This window comes from Drosophila kikkawai, chromosome 3R (assembly GCF_030179895.1).
Source record: "Drosophila kikkawai strain 14028-0561.14 chromosome 3R, DkikHiC1v2, whole genome shotgun sequence".
Taxonomy (NCBI): domain Eukaryota; kingdom Metazoa; phylum Arthropoda; class Insecta; order Diptera; family Drosophilidae; genus Drosophila; species Drosophila kikkawai.
Window position 1 is genome coordinate 9,188,729 of NC_091731.1, and position 21,034 is coordinate 9,209,762.

The 21,034-nt window shown below is 47.6% G+C and overlaps 6 protein-coding genes across 7 annotated transcripts; 1 reads left to right on the plus strand and 5 right to left on the minus strand.

Annotated features, from left to right (window-relative positions):
* Positions 1 to 599: 599 nt before the first annotated feature.
* ClpX (Caseinolytic protease chaperone subunit) lies at positions 600 to 5,278 on the minus strand. Of its 2 annotated transcripts, none has more exons than XM_070286947.1 (6): positions 4,478 to 5,278; positions 2,149 to 3,548; positions 1,937 to 2,086; positions 1,655 to 1,876; positions 1,399 to 1,593; positions 600 to 1,126 (listed from the first exon to the last, which is right to left on the minus strand). In XM_070286947.1, the coding sequence occupies exons 1-6, from the start codon at positions 4,533 to 4,535 to the stop codon at positions 1,097 to 1,099; spliced, it is 2,055 nt and encodes a 684-aa protein (XP_070143048.1). In that variant the 5' UTR covers positions 4,536 to 5,278; the 3' UTR covers positions 600 to 1,096. The 2 variants fall into 2 exon arrangements, with proteins under 2 accessions (XP_070143048.1, XP_017027371.1); XM_017171882.3 differs by having other exon boundaries at positions 600 to 1,162; positions 4,478 to 5,276.
* Positions 5,254 to 6,476, minus strand: Surf6 (Surfeit locus protein 6). The gene is made up of 2 exons (XM_017172015.2): positions 6,239 to 6,476; positions 5,254 to 6,184 (listed from the first exon to the last, which is right to left on the minus strand). Exons 1-2 carry the CDS (start codon positions 6,405 to 6,407, stop codon positions 5,364 to 5,366), a joined length of 990 nt encoding a protein of 329 aa, XP_017027504.1. The 5' UTR covers positions 6,408 to 6,476; the 3' UTR covers positions 5,254 to 5,363.
* A 287-nt stretch (positions 6,477 to 6,763) lies between these two features.
* On the plus strand, positions 6,764 to 15,580 carry RhoGAP92B (Rho GTPase activating protein at 92B). Its single transcript, XM_017171754.3, has 5 exons — positions 6,764 to 6,977; positions 7,255 to 7,529; positions 10,240 to 10,415; positions 12,553 to 13,519; positions 14,113 to 15,580. The coding sequence occupies exons 1-5, from the start codon at positions 6,928 to 6,930 to the stop codon at positions 14,889 to 14,891; spliced, it is 2,247 nt and encodes a 748-aa protein (XP_017027243.1). The 5' UTR covers positions 6,764 to 6,927; the 3' UTR covers positions 14,892 to 15,580.
* An 899-nt stretch (positions 15,581 to 16,479) lies between these two features.
* Positions 16,480 to 16,922, minus strand: Xport-B (exit protein of rhodopsin and TRP B). Its single transcript, XM_017169520.2, has one exon. It carries the CDS (start codon positions 16,920 to 16,922, stop codon positions 16,572 to 16,574), a length of 351 nt encoding a protein of 116 aa, XP_017025009.1. The 3' UTR covers positions 16,480 to 16,571.
* A 62-nt stretch (positions 16,923 to 16,984) lies between these two features.
* Positions 16,985 to 17,476, minus strand: Xport-A (exit protein of rhodopsin and TRP A). Its single transcript, XM_017169405.3, has 2 exons — positions 17,186 to 17,476; positions 16,985 to 17,121 (listed from the first exon to the last, which is right to left on the minus strand). The coding sequence occupies exons 1-2, from the start codon at positions 17,409 to 17,411 to the stop codon at positions 16,985 to 16,987; spliced, it is 363 nt and encodes a 120-aa protein (XP_017024894.1). The 5' UTR covers positions 17,412 to 17,476.
* Positions 17,477 to 18,378: 902 nt separating this feature from the next.
* Positions 18,379 to 20,367, minus strand: LOC108076667 (solute carrier family 22 member 3). Its single transcript, XM_017169641.3, has 2 exons — positions 19,587 to 20,367; positions 18,379 to 19,528 (listed from the first exon to the last, which is right to left on the minus strand). Exons 1-2 carry the CDS (start codon positions 20,323 to 20,325, stop codon positions 18,528 to 18,530), a joined length of 1,740 nt encoding a protein of 579 aa, XP_017025130.1. The 5' UTR covers positions 20,326 to 20,367; the 3' UTR covers positions 18,379 to 18,527.
* Between the last annotated feature and the right edge of the window lie 667 nt (positions 20,368 to 21,034).

The window sequence follows — 21,034 nt, forward strand, 5'->3', positions numbered from 1 at the left end:
TAAACGATCGGTAGATGTAGAGAAAATGTAAAGCTGGGAATGCAAAACTGTAACTGTCAAACTGTAAACATAATAAGTATAGGTAAAATGTAATGAAATAATATCTGCAAGGGTATACAAACTTCGGCGTGCCGAAGTTAGCTTCCTTTCTTGTTTATTCTAAAAATTTATCGATTATTTGTATGGCAGCTATATGATATAGTCGTCCAATCCGGCCCGTTCCGACATATATAGCAGAAGAATATATGCAAAGTTTTATTCGGACTAGTCTGCGTAAAAACGCACAGACGGACGGACAGATGAACATGGCTAGATCAACTAGGCTGTTGATGCTGATCAAGAACTGACTGAAATTATAAAACCCTGCAAGGGTATATTTACGTATATTCCCTCTGCCTTTTCTCAATGGGTAGAACAAAAATGAACATCTCGCAATCGATATTTGGCCAAAACACCTCCATATTAAAGGCATACTGGGAGAGGCAGGCTTCAGGCACTAGAGACTTGACCAGGCCCCATCGCAATGTGCACCCTCTCCCAAGGCCCTCATATTTTCCAATAAAATATTCCTTTTCGTTATATCAAAATTCGATCACAAATAAAAACTATGCAATTTATATTGTTTATTTTCTTTTTTTTTTATTAATTCTTTTTTTGTATTTTCAAAATTGATTTCTCAACTTAAAGTAGTTAAAAGTAGAACTTGCTGCTCTCGTTTGTCGTCATTATAACGCAACCAGAACTCATTTAGAAACTCAGTTTAGACTATGCAAAATTTGCCTAGATATATTTTTACGATTGTAAATATAATTGGTATATGCAAGAGAGGATCCTAGGATCCGAGGAGTCCAGAGGTACAGACCTCGACCACACCCTGCCAACATTGCAGATTTCCGATCGATCCTACGTGTATTGGGTATTTTTTAAAAAAACATGTGGCTTTTATTTAATTAATCTATCCCGTTAGAATTGGTTACTCTGCTCACTACTGTGTCGGGCTCAAAAGATTGCGCTGCTCGTCGTTTATGAATCACAGATGCATATGGGTTTGGGGATGTTAGGGATGCTCTTTCATTCACTCCTTATCGGGCATATTTTACAGATTGATGGGGCTTGAAGGGAGGAGCTACGACGAACCAACCGATTTATCAGTCAAACCAAACTAAAGGATATATGAACGTGTTAGAGTGGGGAAACAGAAGGCAGCTTTAAGGTAGAACAGTATTCTTTGAAAGAAAGCGAGCAATAGAAAAGAGGAAACAAGCTAAAGAGGAAGTATAAGAAGAAAGATCTAAATAGAAAGAAAATAAGGTCCTGTTGAAGTTGATTTCTGTGTTTTGGTTGGCTTTGGATGTGGGTATCGGTATCGGTATCTCTGATCTACTGTTTTAGTCGTACTTTCTCACTATCCTCAAAGTTCTTATCATTATCGTTTGTGGTCTCCGAGTCAGCGGCAACGGTCCCAGAGGCCGGGGTGTCCGCGTCGCGGCTGTATTCGGGAGTTGATGTGCCCTGAACGTAATCGGCGGTTATGTGAACACCTCGAATGTCTGATCCGGGCACTATGAACATCGGATCCAGTAGCAGTTGTTCCTAGGCAAGACAAGAATAAAGTTTTTAAACAAGGGTAAAGGGCCAAGAGTTGCTTGCTTACCATTATGGAGCGCAGGCCGCGTGCTCCTGTGTGTCTCTCCATCGCCAGCTGGGCTATCGACTTGACAGCGTCCTCGGTGAAGGTAAGGTCCACATCGTCGAGGCCGAGCAGAGCCTTGTACTGTGGCACCAGGGCGTTGCGGGGCTCCGTCAGGATACGGACCAGCATGCTGATGTTCAAACTGTGGAAGGGCACAATAACCGGGAATCTGCCAACGAATTCCTACGAAACAAGACGCGATTTTTGGTAAATATAATTCTGTGTTTTCCCCTGCACACCTACCGGTATCATGCCAAACTCAACGAGATCACGGGCCTGCACCTTGGTCAGGCATTTATCACGCTCCTCCTGATCGTTGTCCATGGGACTGGCGACTGCCTGAGCTGCTCGACGACCAGATCCGCTGGTTGAGGGCATGCCGAAACCCAAATACTAGGAAGGTAAAGGGTTTTAGGATAAGTTATGCAAGGTTCTGACGAAGATCTCTCCTTTACCTTCTCGTTGAGACGACGCGCGATAAGCCTGTCCAGTCCTGTGTACGCACCGGAGGCCACAAACAGAATGTTTGTGGTGTCTACCTGGACGGTCTCCCCTCGCAGCTTACGCGGGGAGTTGCGTTCTGGCACATTGACCACCGTGCCCTCCAGCATCTTGAGCATTCCCTGCTGGACACCCTCGCCTCCGACGTCGCGAAGTTGGTGGATTCCAGGAACAGCACCGATCTTGTCCACCTCGTCTAGGAAGACAATACCCGTTTGGGCGCGCTCCACATTGTAGTTGGCATCCTGCAGGAGCTTGGAAATGACGCTCTCGATGTCCTCGCCCACATAGCCGGCCTGCGTCAGCGTGGTGCAGTCACAGATGGCGAAGGGCACGTCCAGACAGCGGGCGATCGTCTGAGCTATTAGTGTTTTGCCAGATCCCGTTGGGCCTAGCATGATGATGTTGCTTTTCTCTAGCTTAACATCATTGGACTGTCGGTCCAGGATCTCGGAGCCAGGGCGGTTGTCCCCGCCGCCGCCTCGCGAGTGACTGGATGAGGATCCGCTGAGTCCGCTGCCCAGTCCTGGCCCGCCCATACCGCCGCCCAGGCCCATTTGGGCGGGCGCCTTGGGGGGCAGCTCACTGCCGGGCGTACTGTTCAGCGTGTGACCAATCCCGGTTATGTGCAGCAGGTCGGGCCGGGGAATTCCCTCCAGTCCACCACCGCCGGATCCACCGGCCGCACCGCTTCCCTGCTGATGCAATTGGGGCAGGTTGTGATGGATGCGCTTGTAGTGGTTATAGACGGCGACAGCAAGCACTTTCTTGGCAAAGTCCTGGCCCACCACGTGCTTGTCCAGGTACTCCATGATCTTCTGGGGCGGCGGCGGCGGTTTGCGGTGGTTCTTGGGCTCATCCTTGGTACGCTGCTTGGTCTCGACCTCGGAGAGCACAACAAAGAAGTAGTTGCACTTGGCGCACTTGACGAACCGAGTCGAACTGACGAACGTCTCCACCTGTGTGCAGGCACTGCCGCACTTCGGACACGACAGGAACTTGTCACTACCGCCTCCCGGTGGATCTCCGCTACTGGTCGTGCTCGCTCCTGACCCCGACCCGCCGGGACTTTTGGCGGAGCCTTCACCAGACGCGCTGGTACTGCTATCGCTTCCCGTCGCGTTCTCACTACCGGTGGTGCTGCTGCCCAGGTCGTCAGGCGATCGTGTGGTGGCGTTCGTGATGTCAATGTATGCGGGTATCGCCACCGCGGGCTCTAGCCTTACCAGGCGGCTAATGGCACAGTTCCTAGTGGCCAAGTGGAAACGTCGGACGCCCCAGATGCTGACCTCGGAGTTTCGAGCGCCCAGGATGACACATCTTGCTGTGCTCTGTGTCTGACCAACAGCGCTTCCTGAGGGCATAAAATAATATAATTAAATTAAGCTTTGAATGCTTATCGAAGAGGGGACTCTGAGCTCCCGATCCCAATTGAGTTTAATGCAGCAAGAACACAATATGGAAGCAACGAGTCCGCCACCGGGGTTAATGTTTCCTCTCCCAAGCACACAGAGATATTAAACTGATAACTACGTTGCCTTTTGAGGGAGAGGAACTCACTAGATTGGACAACAAAGAGGTAACAAATAAAGGCCAAGGGCAATTAGCATCTTCCGATATCGCAGATGACTTGCCACTTTTTCAACTGCTTCTGCGTTTCTTCCAGTGCAGCTTTTGTTGGCTAAACTTCCGCCTCTCCGCTTTCCTCACCTGCAGGCCGACAAATATAATAACCAAGTTGCTGGCCATTAAAAATGTGTAAGAAATTGCTCTGCCAGAGACATGAAATCATAGTAAAAAGCCATTGCGTCAGAGTGGCAATAGCAATAATTAAGCTAGCTGGCCATTCGGGCCCCTTATAAAACAATTCAAGTTCAGTTGGACCAGCAACGCATGACGCCCGTCCGACTGGGAAGACGCTGGCAAAGTCGGGTCGATCGATCCCCACCCAACGGCGCCTCTGCTTGCCGTTGACCGCGAGCAGCTTTGATATCGAAAGAAGACGACCTTCACTCAGTGTTTTGGTTCGAACTAGACAAAATTTACAATTTAGCGAGAGGCAGCAGCCACGGCTGGGCAATGTTGATAAGCCAAATGGGATTGGAATCGAAAAGCGCTAAGCTGCAGGCAACGGGAACTGTTTTGTTCGTTGGATTTCGTGTTGTTGATTCGCGGCGGCTACGTGACGCTGGCGCAGCAAATGACGCAGTTACGTATGCGATTTGCACAACAACAATGGGAGCAAAAACAAAAATAGCGGCCAAAAGTAACGACAGCACTTACCCTTCGACCAGACACTGTATTTGGGGCCCAGCAGGATGATCCGCCGCACCATGCTCATGGTGGCTGCTGGTCCTCCCTCGCCTCCTTCGCTTCCCCTGCTCCTCTACTCCCCCTGTGCGGTGTTTCCTCCTCCCCTTGCTTCTCAGCTGGTCGCTTAGTGCTCCTCTCTGCTTCTTCTTGCTGCTCTTCCGATCTGCAAAGTTATTGTTGTGGCTGCCGTTGGTGCTTGCGGTGCTCAGTTGGGGTTGCCCTGAAGTTCGTTGCACGGAATCACCTTTGCAGTGCGAAATGCGTCGCAATTGGCTGCTTTTCCGCCTGCAGTGCGGTTATTTTCAGTGGAAAATGGGGGAATAGATTGCGCTCTGCACGTAATTTGTGTGGCTGTGTGCGTGCTGTGTCTCTCGTTGCTTTTGCTCTTCTCTCGCCCAGCTTTGCTTCTTCTTGCCGATGCCGCAGTCCCACAAAGTCGGGAACCTCCTGGTAATTACTTGGCTAAATTTGATTGTAAGCGCGAGTCGCGACTTTTTGGCAGCCACGCTAATATTGAACTTGGGGGAAAAATCTCAGCAAACTGCTTCGCAATTACACGACAACAATCGATAGTTTTTATCGGCAACAGCTGTTCGGTCTCCTCCGCTTGTAGTGTCTGCGGAACACGCACAGTGGAACGGATAGTGACATACAGTGAACACAAAAGACGAAAACCTTAAATTTTGGTATATGAGGGAATTTGGTCAATGGCCGAGACCGAGAATTTCCAAATCGAAAGTCGAAGGTGAATTTTAAAAAAGATTACTCTTTTTTCTACAGTAATCTGAGTTGATTTTCAACGGGGATATTCAACTTACATATTACACAGAATTTTATACTTAATGCTAGAGTCGAATTAGTAGCCGGGTATGATGCGACCCTTCTTGCTGGCCGTTTTCAGCTTTTTGTTGCGCTTGTCCTTGCTGCGCTTGTCGAGGTTCTCCTGGCGCTTCTTCTGCCGCTTCTGGATGTCGTGCTCCACCTTCTGCTTGCGCTCGGACCACTTGGTCTTTGCCTTCTTCTTTTCCACTCGCCGCTTCTTGATGGCCTTCTGCAGCAGCTTTGTGTCGTCCTTGACCTTCTTGCCCTCGACCTTGTCGAACGCCTTGCGCCATGCGATGTCCGTCTGAATCTCGGCCGCCTTATCCGCCTCCCCCTTCTCGCGCAGCTCGGTGATGTGCTTCTTTGTGTCGCGCAGCTTTTTAAGGATCTCCTTGGGGTTCTGGTGCGACTTCTTGGTCTTGCCACCCGGATTGGCGGCAAAGTCAACCTTGGAATAGACTATCTTGGCCTCCTGGTTGTACACCGGCTGGACCTTTACCGGCTGGATTTGGGCTTTGGTGTCTTCCGGATCCGCATCATGCTCGGCCTTCACCACTCCGTTCTTTAGTTTCTGGTGCTTGACGTTCTCGTTCTTCAGGTTCTTGGCGGAAGAGAGGAGCAGTTTCTGGACGCCCTTGCTACGCTTCAGCTTCTTGGCCTCGCGCCGCTTTTGCTGGCGCTCCGTTGTGGGACCTTTCTTTTGCCGGAGCTTGTTCTTAATCGATGCGATTCGCTCGTCCACATCCTCGTCGTCGGAATCCTCTAGTTCTTTGCGAGGAAGTTTTTGTTGTTTGCCTTTTTTTGGGGCCGATTTATTGTCGTCTGGCAGCAGGTAATCCTCGTAGGTGTCTTCATCTGCAAGGAGAGAGGTTTAGTGACTTCCTAGATGGATGATATAAATTGTTTTACCTTCTTTCTTCGAGTAGGGAACTTTGTGAATGGTCAACAGGTTGAGAACACGCTGGTGGAACTTTTTGGTGGCGGCTAACAGGTCCTCCTTCTTCTTTGGCTTCTGTTCCACGTTGTGCTCATTATCGAACTCCTCGCGGAGCCGTTTTACTATCTCGGCCTGTGTCATCTTGGCCGCAAAAATAATAAAACTATTCTTTACGAACGCACACGTGCAGTGCAACACAGTGTGACCACACCAAATAAATAGTTTACTCAAAAAAAGAAGCAGTCTGGCAACACCGAAATGATAAAATTTGCATTATTAATCAATTAATGCGAGAAAGTGCTAGCTAATTAATAAACTCAACAGAAGACAAACTTTTTTCTGGTTTCCGCAAATGATAAGGTTTCGCAAAACATTAAAAATACTCATATAGGGAATACCCTTCACAATGGGCGTTGTGTGACCAGATCCCGCACATGTTCAATGCGTTTGGTAGCGCATTTACTCAGATATTCGGTATGTATTAGCGCTCCTGCCGCGGTCACATTCGGCTCACTTTTCCGTAAAACATCGTTAAAGAATGACTAATTTGCCAGTTTTAAGTATTTACTCAATGGCCAGCTAATTACACTTTGGAAACAAGCAGAAACAGCGAAGTTCAGTTAACGTTGGAGACGCGAGCGGGAAAAGCGAAGCAGCCAAGATGAAGAGGCAGTTTGCGAAAATCAAAATTGCAGCCGAAAATCTGTCAAGGTAAGTTCAAAGGCCAGACGACGACACTGCGGCGCTGTTTGTGTGTGTGTGAGACTGCGCTCCAGGCGGACGGACAGGTGTTGCCTCATCACAACAACATTAGCAGCGACAACAACGAAAACAGCAGCGGCAGCAGCCACAACAAATGCAACAAAAGCAGCAACGTACAAAAACAAGACGAATAGCAGCTGCTGCAATGACAACAATAACAACAACTGGGCGACTGATGACCTAACGGCAACCCCCCTCTCTACTCTCTACTGTCCCCTCTCCGCAGGTCGACGAAAGCGGACTGCAAAGACTCGGAGCTGGAGACGATCGAGCGGCAGGTGGACAGGTACCGGGACACCATCGAGAAGATCGTTCGGAAGCTGCCGGCTCTGAGTGGGAGCGGTAACAGCAGCAGCAGCAGTGCCAATGGCCAGGTTAGCAGCGAGGAGCAGGACAAGCGGACCAAGAAGAACAGCCACTACAAGATCGCCCAGGCGCTGGACGAGTCCGCCAAGGAGCTGCCCAAGGACATGCCGCTGCAGAAGGTCCTCGCCAACTGTGGTTAGTTATCGGGTATCGGGAAGTGCGTTTGTGATTGCGCGCGAGCGTGTGTGCGAGTGATTGTGATTGTGGCGTGTGTGTGTGGGTGCTATGCCGCCCGACTGATAAGGGGCACAGTGGGCTCCAAATCCGATAATCGCTGCCAGACATGCACATATGCATACGTATGGGTTTTCACCTCGGTTTCGGTTTGGTTTGTGGGCAACGGAGAATACTCGCGGATGACTGTGTCACGGGCTTGCGTGTCTGTGAGTTTGTCTGCCTATGTGTTTGCGGCCTCGCCTTGTCGCTTGGCCTTGTGGCATTTACATTTCTCAACATCCACATCAACATCAACAACAACAACAACAACAACAAAACAATATTGACAGCGGTTTTTAATATACAGTCAAAATACCATAACTCGAACCATCAGCAAAAAGATAAAGTAAAAAGTTTACTGAAGTTTTCGGCTAGAGAATGTGAATAAAAAACTTTGATAATTTTGCAGTTCAACAATTTGTACTTGGATATCTGCGTTTTCCAGTTTTGTTTTGTTTATATTTTTTTCATATCTTTTTAATGCTTGAATAATTTCTTAAAGCTTTTTGATAATATTTCTGATATTCAAAAGTTCTTAAACTGAGCTACGTTATTTGAATCCTTCGTATTTTGAATACTCTTTTAAATCTAGTTGTAGATTGAGTTAGGACCTTTTGATCAAGTAGGGATTCGCCTTATCGAAATTCGTGTGTTGAGAGACCCCACTGTAGGCCTGAGCTCTTTTTTTAATCATCATTATAATTTTTATTATGACTTATTCGCTGCTTTCTTTTCAACCCGCTGTTCGCATTCGTATTGGTTATTTTTTTTGCGGTTTCGGCATCTATTTATACACTTTTTGTTTTGCCAGCCAGTTGGCCCGCGGCCCGCCCCCACTTGCGCCCGCTTTTATTGCCCTTTTGCTGTGAGATTTACTGTGCATTTCATTTAAATTTGTTACACATCCGTCGCTCACGAAATGGCATAACAAAGAAGCGTAAACGGCGATAATTATGCTGGTTCAAAGTAAAAGTAAAAGTCTGAGCCGAATTCATACATCATCGTCATGATCAGGCTTCCATCAGCTGCGTCTTAGCCCCCTCCCACTCCTCCTCCTCCCCCATCCAGCAGTCTTCTCATTTATTTTGTGGGCGCTCCCCCTGGTCCGTGTTACTCATTCCGTTTTTTGTTGTTTTCGTACTGCTTCCATTCGCCGCTTGCCATTCTCGAGCACTTCGCATTCCACATACTCGCAGATGCGTGTGCGTCAATTGCAATTTGGATGCAATTGCCATTTCCAGTGGCCTCCTCGGTTGCAGTTGCAGATGCAGATCCAGCCGCAGCTGCAGTGGTTCAAGAGCAGCCTCGGTGGTTGTGTAACCGTAGCCCCACCAGGGATCTCCGTGCCGTGCCGAACCCCTAGTTGCTCCACTTCCCCACGTTCCTGATTAGACACGAACATTTCCACATGCATATTATTACGGCCACAGTGTGAACGTGTGTCCATGGGTTAAGTGTGAGAGCTCGGCTTGAACGCCCGGTGAATTATAAATGGGTCAATCTGGGGAAATCAATGGAGAGCTTTGCAAAGCTCAAAAATGTTAATTGTCTATCAATAGGAAAAAAAATTAATTTCGTAGCTCCGGTATGAGAAAATCAAAATATCCTTTGAACTGAATTATATGATTAGAAAAATAGTAAACAGGAAATGTTCATTAACATTAACCTTAAGGTTACCTAAAATCAGGGAAAATTTGGCTCAAAAGTTGAAGAGATTCGCTTACCCAAGTACCAAAATTAAGAAAAAGAAAAAAACACCTTATCTAGATTCGAGAAAATATATTTTCCATGCTCAAAGCTTTTCCTTTTACGGTTGACCTTGTGACTTATGTAATGGTTAGTCATGATCACCTATAGCTACGGCCAATCACTGGGAGAGCTCCAACCGAAAATTACCGCACTAAAATGAGATTTTTGTCGCCCGTGTAATGGCCATAATTATGGCGCGATATCATCTCACTTTAGCCCACTGTGCGCCCTTTGCAACTTTTATTGTTAGCCACGATGCGCTTCAATTCAACTCCACTCCACTGGCAAGGGGGAGCGAAAAGCGAGCATATCTCGAACGTTATACGTTATACTCCAGTGCCGCCGCCGTCTTCTTCGTCTTGGGCATCTCCCTCTTCGCCTCCGTTGGGGGTTCAGCTGTCGAGCCTCGAGTCTCAGGGCACTCAACACAATTATCACAATTTTGCTTACTCAGCTCGTCAACCTATTCGGCAGTCACCTCCCCCGTCGCTTCTCCCACCCAATCTTGTCCCGCATCTAAGCGGAGCAACTCCGACAACTGGAAACCGGCACGCCAACATCTTTGCAGCTACCGCTTGACGATAAGGTCTTAAATAAGCACGGACTTCCTCACTTGCGGGCGGAATGCCGAGAGGGAGACACCCAACACACTGAAAAGTATTGGTCTCTCCCATGAGACGCTTACCTCAGTGGTTGCCTATAAATGTTTATGAAAAATTCATAAGTATTTAGGATAGTTACGTCTTAAATTTTGATAATTTAGTTGTTACAATCATTTTTTTTTTCATTCAACTTTTCTTACTGTGGGGTAATTAGGTGTCAAAGATTCCACAACACATTTGGTTAAGTACTCGTTTCTCCTTGTGTTTGGCATTTGCAGGGGAGCTGGAGAAGACGATGGCCGAGTGCATCATCGAGAGCGAACTGGAGACGGAGACCAAGGTGGTGCGGCGCCTGAAAAACATTTTGGACAAGGAAATCCAGGAGATCTCGACGCTCAAGCGCAACGTATCGCGCACGCTGCAGGAGTACACCTCGCTGAAGCGCAGCTATGAGGTGAGTGCGGATCATAAGTCTAGCTGGCATTATCCATTAACCGTGTGGCAGTGAATAATGCTGGATTTCCGTTTTCACCAAACTGAGTAAGCGATGACAATGGGAGATTGTTAAATTAATTAAGGAGCTGGCGGAACAAGAGCCCCGAAAAGCTACCTCCGCCGGTCAAGTTGTCTCTGATTAGCGAACAATAACAACCACTGCCGCCGGTAGTAGTTGTCCCACTCAAGGAAATGGCACTGTGCTCTGTTGGTACTGGCTTGTAGTGACTTGGTGTTTAATGGAAAACCAACAAGAAACAACTCTACTCAACCCGTCTTCAATTAAAGTTCCCAGATAGGCGATAGGCGGTTCCCAGAACGAAGTGTCATAGGAAGGCGAAGACAAATCCAACACTTTCCAATCAAAGCCGAACCACTGTGTCGAGGCGGATGACGAGAAGCGCCGGCAAAAGAAGCAATCAATTTTTAATTTCCATTTATTATTATTGCTGGTGCCAGTGCCATTGTTGTTGCTGTTGGTATTCCTTTATTCTGGCTTTATCTTACGCCAGTTTCTATTGTTTGTTGGCCACCATCTGTATTTATTGCTTACGTTTTTATGATACGTAGACGATTTTCGTAGCTGTGGTTGTTGCCTTATCGCGGGGAGCGGGCGCGGGAATGTAGAGTGGGATGATATGGAGTGGCCCGGGATGAACGGCGTTTTCGGTGTTCCAATTTCTTGACACCCGATTGGCTCTGGCCATTGGAGACTCTGCGAACAGTTAGAGCCGGTTATCTGGACACAAAAAGTTACTCTTGGAGTTTTATTGTTTCGTGTTTTCTTCTCTCGTTTTTGCTTGCTTTTTATTATTTTGCTTTCCGTTTTATTTTGTACAAATCACGACCGTGGTGTTTCGAGCCATATCGAGCCAGTGTTCGCTGTATTTGTTGATGTCCGCGCTCTGTTTAGGGTGTCGGAAGACGTTCATTGACTTGGTGGCGGCAGTGACATCATAATTGAAATGGACGCCCCACAACCGCTGACCAGCCGAAGTTATTTACTCTCCCCCGGGTATCGGGTAATCTTATCGCCGTCAGCTTGCCATAATTCGCTAATCAGGGGCTCTCGTGTTTGGTGCTCTGTTCTAATGCACTCCCTGACACGGATCCGATCCGAAAACAATACGTATATGCACACGGGGCTGCCTTTGGAAGTGCTAACTTTGGTGCCCGGAATGTGCCACTTGTAGTGTGATGTAGGTCACCGAGAGGTTGCGGCGGCTCATGGAAATGATGATGTGAGTCAGAGCCGCAGTCTCGAACTATTCAATTCGATTCGCGAGGGCAGGAGTAGAAATTGATAATGAGCTGGCTGCCATTGTCTTCTCGGTGGCGGAGATATTGTCGTCGTAGCTCGGCGTTTTGTCACGATTTGTTTATTTTTAGCTGCACTATGATACGGACGAAGATGGTGATGAATGCCAGCAGCAATTTGTTTGCACACAGCAAACAGCTGGCAATGCTGTTGTAAGCAAAACTTGTAACTATATTTATAGTACTGGATTTAGTGAATTTGCCATGTTAAAAGAGGAAATGTATTAGCCAGAATCTGACAACCGATTGTTTATTTATTTTTCTCTCGAAGATCAAGGCTAATAGTTTTTTCAATGCCTGATATATTTAGATGCACAGATACGTTTGTTCGTTTCCCACAATTCCCTCGCTTTTAATCTTAAACGCTCTTTCGCATAGTTCAATAGCATTTCTTATCGGAACACTGTTTTATAAACTCCTTTGTGAGTCAAAAGCGGTGTCACCGTAGTCAGTGGCCCCAATGCAATGCGCGTGTGCTTTCTGAATCCCATATTTCACCCATTGTCCGGCTCGAAACAAAGGCCTTGATGGGAGGTGTAGCAGCTGGGCGGGCAGGCTGTGTTTTAGGTCGTTCTATTTTGAGATGGCCGCAAACTATCCATCCGGCAACTCCTCCCCTTAGTCATTGGGAGAACTATTTTCAGTAGTGGGTGTTGCCGGAGATAAGATATTTCGCGTGCTTGAACTTTGGGCTTTTCGGAATGTGACGATTTTCCCGGCACGGCCGTCGCTTATCTGTCATTCACTAATCAGTGTTCTGTTCTCCCGTTCTCCCGCAGGCGGCAATCCGGCTGGAGGAGCCCGCATCCAAGGTGAACCACATCAAGAGCCAGCAGGAGGAATGCGAGCTGAAGCTGGAGAAGGAGCGGGATGCCTGGGCGGCCCAGATGCTGGAGCTGATAGCCAAAGAGGACGAGATCGTAAGCTGCATTCGCGACTACGTGCTTAACCAAAGAAACTACCACGAGCGGGCGCTGCAGCATGTGAACGCCTCGCTGGCCCGCATCCAGGACACCATCCAGGGCACGGAGAAGTCCCGCTTCGGCACTTCGCTCAAGGAGCATCTGACATCCACCAACCGCGAGATCTCTTACATCGTCGAGCTCTGCTGTTGCTGCCTGCTGGAGCACGGCCTAGAGGAGGAGGGTCTGCTGCGCGTGGGCTGTGCCAGCACCAAGCTGCGTCGCATGAAGCACGCCCTGGAGGCGCAGCACGTGAAGACGCCGTTGCCGCTGGACTACCAGGACCCCCATGTCATCGGGTCCATACTCAAGCTCTACCTGCGCGAGCTGCCCGAGCCGCTGTTGACCTACGGCCTGTACAAGGACTTCATCCGGATCGCCGAGAGAAACAGCGAGTCCGAGCGCAAGACGGAAATCAAGGCCATTCTGGGCAAGCTGCCCAAGGAAAACTATGCCAACCTGCGCTACCTCACCCGCTTCCTGGCCCACGTCCAGCAACGCTCTGTGCACAACAAGATGAGCTCCCAGAACCTGGCCATCGTCATGTCGCCGAACATGCTCTGGCCGCGCATCGACAAGAGCAGCAATGCCCCGGCCGACTACATCGGCCAGGTGAACAGTTCCTCTGCGGCCAATATAATCGTGGAGCTGCTGATCAGCCAGTGGGACTATTTCTTCACTGGCGACGTCGAGTTCTATCTGACGCTGCAAAGGCAAAGACTCTTTGTCGAAGGCAAGAGCAAGTCCAACTCCTCCAACGAGAATCTGGACAGAAACGACAGCGGTAAGTATACTGCACAGTCGGAGTTCTTTAGCTCCAGAGAGTACCTGCCCAACACAGTATTCGACTTGTGAATTTCCAAGTCTCCTTGCTAAAGCTTATTTACATTTCCAAAAACGAAAAATAGGGGAAGCCCCCTAATGTCATAGTATTCCCTGCGCTTTAAGCTTTTAGTTAATGTTGCTATTAAACCTAGTGCCTTATAATTCGATACGTTTTGTGCAATAATAAAATTTGAAGTTGAATTTATCAAAACTATTCCTGGAAGCAGAGTTCGTAAATAACTGACCCAAAATATGCCTCATTTAAGAGAATACGTGATCATCTTTAAACCAATTTGTTCTTTCTCATCTTAACTTCAAGAGCGCACAATCAAATCGCTCTCTGTCCAGTGATATTAAGAGAAATGAATCGACTAACGAATGGAAAAAACGGTCACCTGTTATTTGCGAAGTCTGCCTGGATGTGGTTTCTGCCAATGGGAGAATTTATCACCTCATCCGGTTTCAATTTGTACTTCACAAGCTCGTCTACTGACCCACCCTTTTGCCCTCACTTAATTCATTACCTAATATTTCCTGGGCCATCCCTTGCAGAAGTCCTGGAGAGTCCTCGCTACGGCACCTTGAGGCGTCAGAAAGCCAATGCTCCGTCGCCGCCAACCACCAATGGCAATGGAACGAACATCATGACCACATCACAAACGTCGCATCGTCCGCACGCCAAGGAACTATTCCCGCAGCAACAGCCGCCGGCGGAGAAGCAGCAGGAGAAACCTGCCAAGCCGCCGCTGCCGAATCTGCCGCAGTTTCAGTCGATCGCCGTCAGCGCGCCGACGCAAACGCAGCTCGAGCCACTGCCCCCGCCACCTGTGACACCCGCCAAGCCTGTGCCGATGACAAGGACACAGTTCTTTGGCCTGGACAACCTACCCTCGCCCACGGCCGATCGCAAAAGCACCGATAGCATAGGTAGCTTCAAGTTGAAGCCGGATGTGCCGCAGAAACCGCAGCTGCCTAAGAGGCCGGTGGTCCTGGGCGTGGGCGGGGTCAAGGTGGATGGGAAGAGCGACGACGAGGGTGCCATAACGCCCACCCAGGCGTTAATCGATAATGGCAATGGCTGTGTCCGCTACAAAACGGAAAACTTCCTGGACAAACTGCGGCAGGAGACCAGTGACACGAACGGAACGCGGGAGGAGGTGCCGGCGGCCAAAGAGGGCAACCACAACTGCGAGGCCCAGCCGTCGGCAGTTGCGGAGGTACAACAGCAGCCCCAGGCTACGACGCCCATCTCGCCGAACTCATTTCAAACGCCCAAGAGGCCAACGGTGCCAGCACCGCCGCCTCCCACAAATCGCAAGCTCTCGGACTAGGGAGGGAGTCAGAGAAGGGAGGGAGTCAGAGTCACTAGGTGTTACTGTTTACTCGTTAAGACTTGAACGCACAGTAATATATATATATATTTAGCTGATCCTTGCGGTTAACAGAGGAGACGTTGTGCGTTGTAGAGCGAAGAGCCTCGTTTGTATTCTGCATTTGTATTTTGCCTTGTCCATAAGCAATCTAATTTGTACGAGTTTAGCCATATAACATTTATCAAGCGATATCCACATGCATATATATACATAGTCTGTAGTAGGCCACCGTAACTCAATTGTCGAAATTGGATTTGTCGGCGCCCAAGCCGAGCGAGCTCTCAATTGTTAATCCTTGTTTGAAAGGTTGTGATACATCAGAAAGGTTTGTGTTTCCTTAATTTTGTTTTGCAAACGCTGTCCGTGGCCAGCGTCGATTTGGTTGACATATTCATCGAAATTTCATTGTGATTTCCCTAATTAATATTATGATTTCGTTAAAGGCGTGAGCACGCACGTCGCGGCTCCATTCTGAATTCGGGCTGACACAGAACTATTTCCAATGTATTCGTTTGATTTATTTAAATCACCAAGTACGTTTATTATCATTTTGAATTACGATGTACTGTATATTTTGTATTCCTGCTTTATTAATTTGTAATGCAACTATTATTATTTTATTTAATAATAAATCTGTATGTATGAAGCATTGTTGTGTATATAGAATATACATTAAAAAATTATGAGTATGATTTTACCAGAAGAGTTGCTGTCTTTGTTTGTTAAAGATTATATTATCGAGAGGAAAAGTCGTCAAATATCGAGTCAGTATCGATATATCGATCCCTAGACCAACATTTGAATAGGCGGGGCAAGCTAAACATGTGGATCTCTTACATTAATTGGAATAGAATATATGTACATTAAAAAATTATGAGTATGATTTTACCAGAAGAGTTTCTGTCTTTGTTTGTAAAAGTTTATATTATCGAGAGGAAAAGTCGTAAAATATCGAGTCAGTGTCGATATATCGATCCCTAGACCAACATTTAAATAGGCGGGGCAAGCTAAACATGTGGATCTCTTACATGAATTGAAACTAAAGATGAAGATCAAGTCTTCTTTGAATCAAAAAATATAACTACCGCAGGAAATTCAACTGAATTGTGCCAAAATAATGAATACCTGAATACAGAAATTGATTTGTAGACCATAACCTACCATTACTACCTTCCTATACTACAACTATCATATCGCCTATATATATATTTTCACACGCAGCTTCAAATGTGTAACTTGCAATGACCAGACCTTCATGTTTAGAGAGCTTACTACTTGGAAAGAGTTTGAAGAGTGCATGGGACAGACCAAACAGATATATACTCCATGGTATTTGTAGAATTTAGTATGTCTATACAGTTTTGTGAATAGGTTAGTAAGTGGAAAGCCGGCTGAAGCTGGAAATATATGAATATATTCTGCTAAAGTTTAAATAAAAAATCAATAAACCCAAGTTGGACAAAAATTTTGACATGGACTTTTTTGTAAAAACTGGTTAATGGGATGTTAATTAAAGTTCCACATTAATAAAATGAAGCCCCAGAAGTATGCAGAGATAGTGTTTTATGAATATTCATTATACGAAAGTCATATAAAATACACTTAATAAATTAACTTTAGTATAGGTAACTCTATAATCTACCTTATGCTGCTCAAGTTAAGGCAAACATCAATGGCTGGCAAAGTGCCGGTGATCTCCAAAAAGCGTAGGAGTGTATGGCTATAAGCCTTTCCTACAATCGGTGATATAGATCCCTCCCTTGGAGTATAGCTCGCCTCCATCTCGTCGGGGGGGTCCAACTGCCTGACGTAATCCATGAAGTTGTCCACATTGACGGGAACCTCAGCCTTGGTCTGCGGCGCCGATTCCGTCTGCAACTTGCGCTGAAACTCGGAGCGGTAGTAGTCGTTGATCATCGACATCATCCCCTTGGAGTACCAGTAGATGATGCCGATCAAAAACAGACCCTGCACAAAGGGTCCAACCATTTTGTATAGTCTTTAAGCTAAATTGTTGCTAAACTGTTGGTCTTTTGCTGGATTCTTGGCCTCTACTGCTTGTGGTCTTCGCGGAAGCTTTCCAACCACTGATTAACCATGTAGAACTGTTCCTTGATATGCGGCCAGGCCATCGTGACAATTAACATTATTGTATTTGCGAAGACAAACAGCTTCATCATTTCAAATGCTAGGGGAAACGTGGGGTTTTATTGGAATAAAGCAAGTCTTTGTCGAGGCAAGCAATTACAGACCCTCCGGTGTGCGAAGATAGTCGCCGAACCCGGAATTCAAATCCTTATCCTCCTCCTTCTGCTCATGGTGATCCGGGGACTTGCCCTTGCCTGAGCCCTCGGGTTTGTCCTTGTTGGACTGTCCACCCTGACCGTGTGAGTGTCCCTTTCCGTGCCCGTGTCCGCTGTGCTTGTGCCTGCCGTATCCAGTGGACGTGTTGGCAAAGGCCGATTTCTTCGATTTCATGGCATCCAGATGGATGCAAAGCTTCTCCTCGGATCGTCCTACCACGCCAAGTGCTGCTCCGCGAATGATTCACACCGGTGGCCCAGTGCAGTGTCGCTGCTTCTGCATATATTCTATGGCTTCTATTTTATTGATTTGCGATTTCTGCGCTTCGCTTTGAGGGCAATGCAGGGAGGATGGGATATTGGGGAGGGACAGGTGACCAAATAGCAATATGTGGCTAGTAGAGCAATGCGCTTGGATATTTAGTCAGGCATGTGTGCTTATTATATGTACTACCTGCAAATGTGTGTCAGCTTAGTGGATGAATTGGCTGGGTGGGCGGACGAACACTGGTCCCAAGTGGATTTAGCGTCAGTAAAAATTAATGGGACAGGTAAAAGCCTCGTTGTATTTCCACTTAATTTGCATATTTAAATCAGCTATATTAAAATATAATTGTAATGATTACGTGTTGGAAAAGTTTATGCATTTGTCATAAATAATGTGTTTGCAATTTTAAAAAAGGAAATTATGCAAAAGCATATTGTTATTAGAAATTGGTCTGATAACGTATCACAGAAATCGCTCAGTGTTTAGGGTTCAAAGAAATATTAGATACTTCAAGAGAGATATAAGGTTCACAGGCCACCATTACAATCAGTCTTAAAAAAAAAAACAATTATCCCAACTGGTTGGAACTTAAAAGTTATAGTCAAATACGAATGTAAATTTTGTGTTACTATATTATTAACTATTAATAATGTAGAATGTTTATTATTTTCTAATTTTAGTTGCAATAATTTTGTTCAATTTATATAATAAGTAATCCGCAGCAAATATTTCAATCAAAATTTGTAACATTTTTTTAAAAGATTCACAATCATCATATCAAAAGGTCAAATAAGGATGTACCTATGTATGTCCAAGGTGGTTCAACGATTTATTTCTACAGGGTGTGGAAAGGGAATATCTATATTTTAGGTGCTTCAGCTTTACTTTTGATTTATTCCTAAAAGTATGCAATTTAGTATAATAAACATTTTCAATTTTGTAACGAGCTAAATTCGAATACTGATCGCGAATACTTGAGAGACACTAAAACTAACTTAGAAAACCTTACAAACATAAGTACTATTACGTATACGTAATAAGCTGTTGCTTCTTGGGCAACGCCCCTCCTTCAGGTTCCCGGTCACCTACCGGAGTGGCCAGACAACAGGTGCAGAGGCCACCCAGGATGACCAGCAGGCAAAAGGCGGACAGCGAGAGGGCGGGACTCACCTGCCGCAGCAGAGTGAGAAAGGAGGCGGACAGCTGCCACACTCTTGCCCAGGTGACGGCCGAGAAGGAGAGGCTACTCCGCTGCTCTGAGGGCACCAGGTCACTCAGGCACGCCAGGATCATGGACTGGGCACAGGAGACGGCCGCCTGGGGCAGGGAGGCCATTAGCAATCCCAGCGTGAGTCCGTACACCTCGGGCATGTCCGCTTCGGCCAGAAACCAGCAAATGCTGCCGATGCTACCGACCACAATTGCAAATGCTCCCGCCCACTGCCACTTCTGATCGTGGCGGTTAAAAGTGAGATGCAGGGCCAGCAGACAGCCCAGCATTTCGGCTAAGCCCATGGCCAGCGTATTGGACACCAGGTGCTCCCTGCCGAAGGATCGCACGTGAAGCAGCAGCCCCGTATTCACCACCATGAACGTGGCCAATGCCATGTGCACAGCCACCAAACGGAATGTGCTCCTTCTGTCTCCCATCCACAACTCCATCCACTGAGCCGGGGGCGTCTGCTCCTGCATCCTTTCCCTCAGCTGCCCCAGCTGGTGGGGCAACTCCTTCGAGACCTTGAGTATGCCTCCGTTCATGCGGGCTGCCTCCAGCAGTATTGCCACTGTCCTCTCGACGGCCAGCTGGGTGTCCTTGGCGTGCTGCAACTGCCACCGAGGTGAGTCCGGAGTCCAGGGCAGCAGGAAAACGATCACCAGCAGGGACAGGGTCACGCCCAGATATATGTGCTGCCAGCTGGGAGCGCCAGAGGCAAGGCCAGGGAGCAGTATCAGGCCCAGGGCCCAGAAGCAGTCGTAAAGGAGGAGAGCACCCAGTCGGTGCTTACCCGCTGTTATGTCGCTAACTGCAAGGATAAAGTAGGTCCAGTTACATTATCTCACATCATCTTGAGACTCACTTACAAATGGAGTGGCCGGAGGTGATCATGAAACAGCACGAAATTGCTGCCAGGCAACGCAATCCACAGTGAAGACTGAAATCCTTGACCAGACCCATCAGGAGGCTGCACATCAGCAGGCACCAGATGCCAGCCGAATAAATCTGGCGGGGACTCAGCACCCGCATCAGCTTGGTGGCGGCCACGCCTCCGATGAGCAGGCCGAAGAGGTGCCAGTACTGGGACCAGGCCACGAAGAAGTCGCACAGGCAAACCAGGTCGAACTCCATGGTCAGGGAGTGGAAGCCAGTGGTGTAAAGGAACCTACGGCACTGACGCATGGCGTAGCCAGCGTCCCCGTAGTTCACCATGACGTAGCACTGGTCCAGGGAGACGGTACAATTGTCCGCCGGTGCGAAGGAGCTCGTGTCGCAGGTGTACTCCTCCTCTGGATAAAGGTCCGGGGCCGTGAACAGGATGCAGGCCATGAACCAGGCGGCTGGGATCTTGCAGAGAAACAGGATGAGCAGCGAGCGCAGCTGCCATGGACCAAAGTCCCCCATAATTTGATTAATCACGTCATCTTCGTCGCTATTTGCAGGGGCCTTCATTACTTTGGGGGAGGAAGCGGCCGGAGGCTGTTCATTGGCCTCCGGATCGGTGCAGGTAAAGATGTGCGAGAGGTGGCCAAGACCCAGGGGCGTGGGCGAGTGGCGGCGGGCATTTGGCTGCCATCCTTGAAATCCGTGTGCCTCCTTCTTCATCCTTGGATTAGCGGCAAAATCTAGTAGCCACGTCTTGGGAGCGCCAACCCTCCAGCATGACTGCGATACCGCTTAGCACCTCACCTGGCCAGGTAAACGCGAGGGCTCCGCTGATCGGTGCCTGCCTACGACATCGTCGCTAATCAAATCAGTCCAAATAAGCGGATCAACGTTCCTAACCGATTGTGCAAACATCGAACGGCGATCAGTACGGGATTCAAGGGAGAATACTGTCTGCCGGAGAGGACGGGCTGGGCACTTGGCGTGATTGAAGCTAATGAATTGGCCAGGTAAACAACTTCGGAATGCGTGTACCTTTTGGAAAGCCCAGATCTGCGCTCTAGTTGAAGCTGCGCAAATTCCTTGATCGTGTTTAGTGCTATAAATATATATTACGTAAGAATTATTTGATTATCAAGTGTCCCTTGTTAGTTTTCCCGATCAGTTGAAGATTAATCATGTCACATGAGACTTGCCTATATAATAATTATGATGATGATGAGATGATAGATATTCATCTATCTACATTTTCTCCAAAAACGGCTATATTTCCATTTACTTGGCACACTTGACTTGACTTGCAGACTCAGCTTGCATTTTTCCATTTTCTTGAATGAACTCGAATGTCGATCATGAACCAAAAACCCAGCCTTGTCCGCATCCACATCCATATATGACGTAATAGAGGTGTGTGCGCAAATGTTACGTC

What these genes read in the sequence shown, in the direction of transcription:
- RhoGAP92B (XM_017171754.3), top strand. Translation starts at nt 6,928, where the DNA reads ATGAAGAGGCAGTTTGCGAAAATCAAAATTGCAGCCGAAAATCTGTCA. An exon ending in GCAGCCGAAAATCTGTCAAG is followed by an intron (nt 6,978 to 7,254) that starts GTAAGTTCAAAG and finishes CCCTCTCCGCAG; the next exon opens with GTCGACGAAAGCGGACTGCA. An exon ending in CGCTGAAGCGCAGCTATGAG is followed by an intron (nt 10,416 to 12,552) that starts GTGAGTGCGGAT and finishes GTTCTCCCGCAG; the next exon opens with GCGGCAATCCGGCTGGAGGA.
- Surf6 (XM_017172015.2), bottom strand. Translation starts at nt 6,407, where the DNA reads ATGACACAGGCCGAGATAGTAAAACGGCTCCGCGAGGAGTTCGATAAT. An exon ending in TCCCTACTCGAAGAAAGAAG is followed by an intron (nt 6,185 to 6,238) that starts GTAAAACAATTT and finishes CTCTCCTTGCAG; the next exon opens with ATGAAGACACCTACGAGGAT.
- LOC108076667 (XM_017169641.3), bottom strand. Translation starts at nt 20,325, where the DNA reads ATGAAGAAGGAGGCACACGGATTTCAAGGATGGCAGCCAAATGCCCGC. An exon ending in CACCTCCGGCCACTCCATTT is followed by an intron (nt 19,529 to 19,586) that starts GTAAGTGAGTCT and finishes TTATCCTTGCAG; the next exon opens with TTAGCGACATAACAGCGGGT.
- Xport-B (XM_017169520.2), bottom strand. Translation starts at nt 16,922, where the DNA reads ATGGTTGGACCCTTTGTGCAGGGTCTGTTTTTGATCGGCATCATCTAC.
- ClpX (XM_017171882.3), bottom strand. Translation starts at nt 4,535, where the DNA reads ATGAGCATGGTGCGGCGGATCATCCTGCTGGGCCCCAAATACAGTGTC. An exon ending in CGCGTCGTCTCAACGAGAAG is followed by an intron (nt 2,087 to 2,148) that starts GTAAAGGAGAGA and finishes TTACCTTCCTAG; the next exon opens with TATTTGGGTTTCGGCATGCC. An exon ending in TTGAGTTTGGCATGATACCG is followed by an intron (nt 1,877 to 1,936) that starts GTAGGTGTGCAG and finishes CTTGTTTCGTAG; the next exon opens with GAATTCGTTGGCAGATTCCC.
- Xport-A (XM_017169405.3), bottom strand. Translation starts at nt 17,411, where the DNA reads ATGAAATCGAAGAAATCGGCCTTTGCCAACACGTCCACTGGATACGGC. An exon ending in CTATCTTCGCACACCGGAGG is followed by an intron (nt 17,122 to 17,185) that starts GTCTGTAATTGC and finishes CGTTTCCCCTAG; the next exon opens with CATTTGAAATGATGAAGCTG.